The sequence below is a fragment of the Acanthisitta chloris genome, unplaced genomic scaffold (genome assembly GCF_000695815.1).
Source record: "Acanthisitta chloris isolate BGI_N310 unplaced genomic scaffold, ASM69581v1 scaffold7876, whole genome shotgun sequence".
Taxonomy (NCBI): Eukaryota; Metazoa; Chordata; class Aves; order Passeriformes; family Acanthisittidae; genus Acanthisitta; species Acanthisitta chloris.
The window spans coordinates 4,431-5,410 of record NW_008678646.1 but is presented as its reverse complement, the minus strand read 5'-3'; the positions used below and the strand labels follow the sequence as shown (position 1 = coordinate 5,410).

Sequence of the window (980 nt, the reverse complement as noted above, 5' to 3'; positions counted from 1 at the left end):
CATTATATCTACTATATATTATACAATATAATATTTAGCATATCTTCTGTCTATTATGTCTAATATATAGTACATTATATATACTAAACAATACTATGCAATATATAATATATATCTATTAATTCTATATTATACCTATTATTTTTATTATTAATTGATGTCTATTGGACAATAATTAAAACAAAGTGTATTAGAGAATTTTGCCCTTGGGCAATTAAAGCAAAGTGGGTAGGACACGTTACCTGGGTTAGAAATGTGGGACTCTATGTGCTGGGTGATAATGAAAAGCAGATGTGTAGGATGTGCTTACTGGGCTAGAAATGGGGAGCTGTGTGTTTTAGGCTCCATGCTCACTGAGCAGGAAGCAGGAGACGAATGGCTGGAACAAGAAGATAGGAGAACAAAGATGTGATCAATGTGTACACCTGACCTAGGCAAAAGCCCAGAAATAGAAGGACTAAAGGCACAGGGAGAGCAGCCAAAGTTCACAGACTAAGCTGCTAGGTGGTCACAAAAGCAGAGCCCTGGGACCCCCTGGGACCACAGCCTCAATTTAATGAGCGTACACGATATTCTAATGAGGGGTGGGGTTAGGATAATAATTTAGGGAAATGATTTATCAATATGTCTGGAAATTAGTGGATATGTATGATTTCTATGTCTGAGACCGGAGTGTTTGGAGCTGGGAATGGAGCTTGGCAGAGCATCCCTCGCGCATTGGGAATGCTGTGCTTGATGCCAAAGTGCTGTGATGGGAGTTCTACTCCCTCGTTCGGTGGCAGGGGATGGGGGGCAGCTGTGGGGAGGGGTGGAGGACCGTGCCCAGCTGTGGGGCGGCACCCAGAGCTCGGTTTAAGCCTGCCCACAGCCCCTCACATGATGGGAGTGTGACTGGGGTCTGGGCACGAGGTGGTGCTGATGGCGCTGAGCAGAGGCTGCCTGGCCCAGCCCCACGGGGAGAGCACTCGGCTGCTGCCCCA

At 45.9% G+C, this 980-nt stretch overlaps 1 protein-coding gene across 1 annotated transcript in view; it reads left to right on the top strand.

Annotated features, from left to right (window-relative positions):
* Positions 1 to 918: 918 nt before the first annotated feature.
* TSPAN10 (tetraspanin 10) overlaps positions 919 to 980 on the top strand; it is a 1,722-nt gene continuing 1,660 nt past the window's right edge. Inside the window, exon 1 of the mRNA XM_009076968.1 lies at positions 919 to 977. Coding sequence (XP_009075216.1) covers positions 919 to 977 — 59 coding nt within the window. The remainder of the gene's footprint in view (positions 978 to 980) is intronic.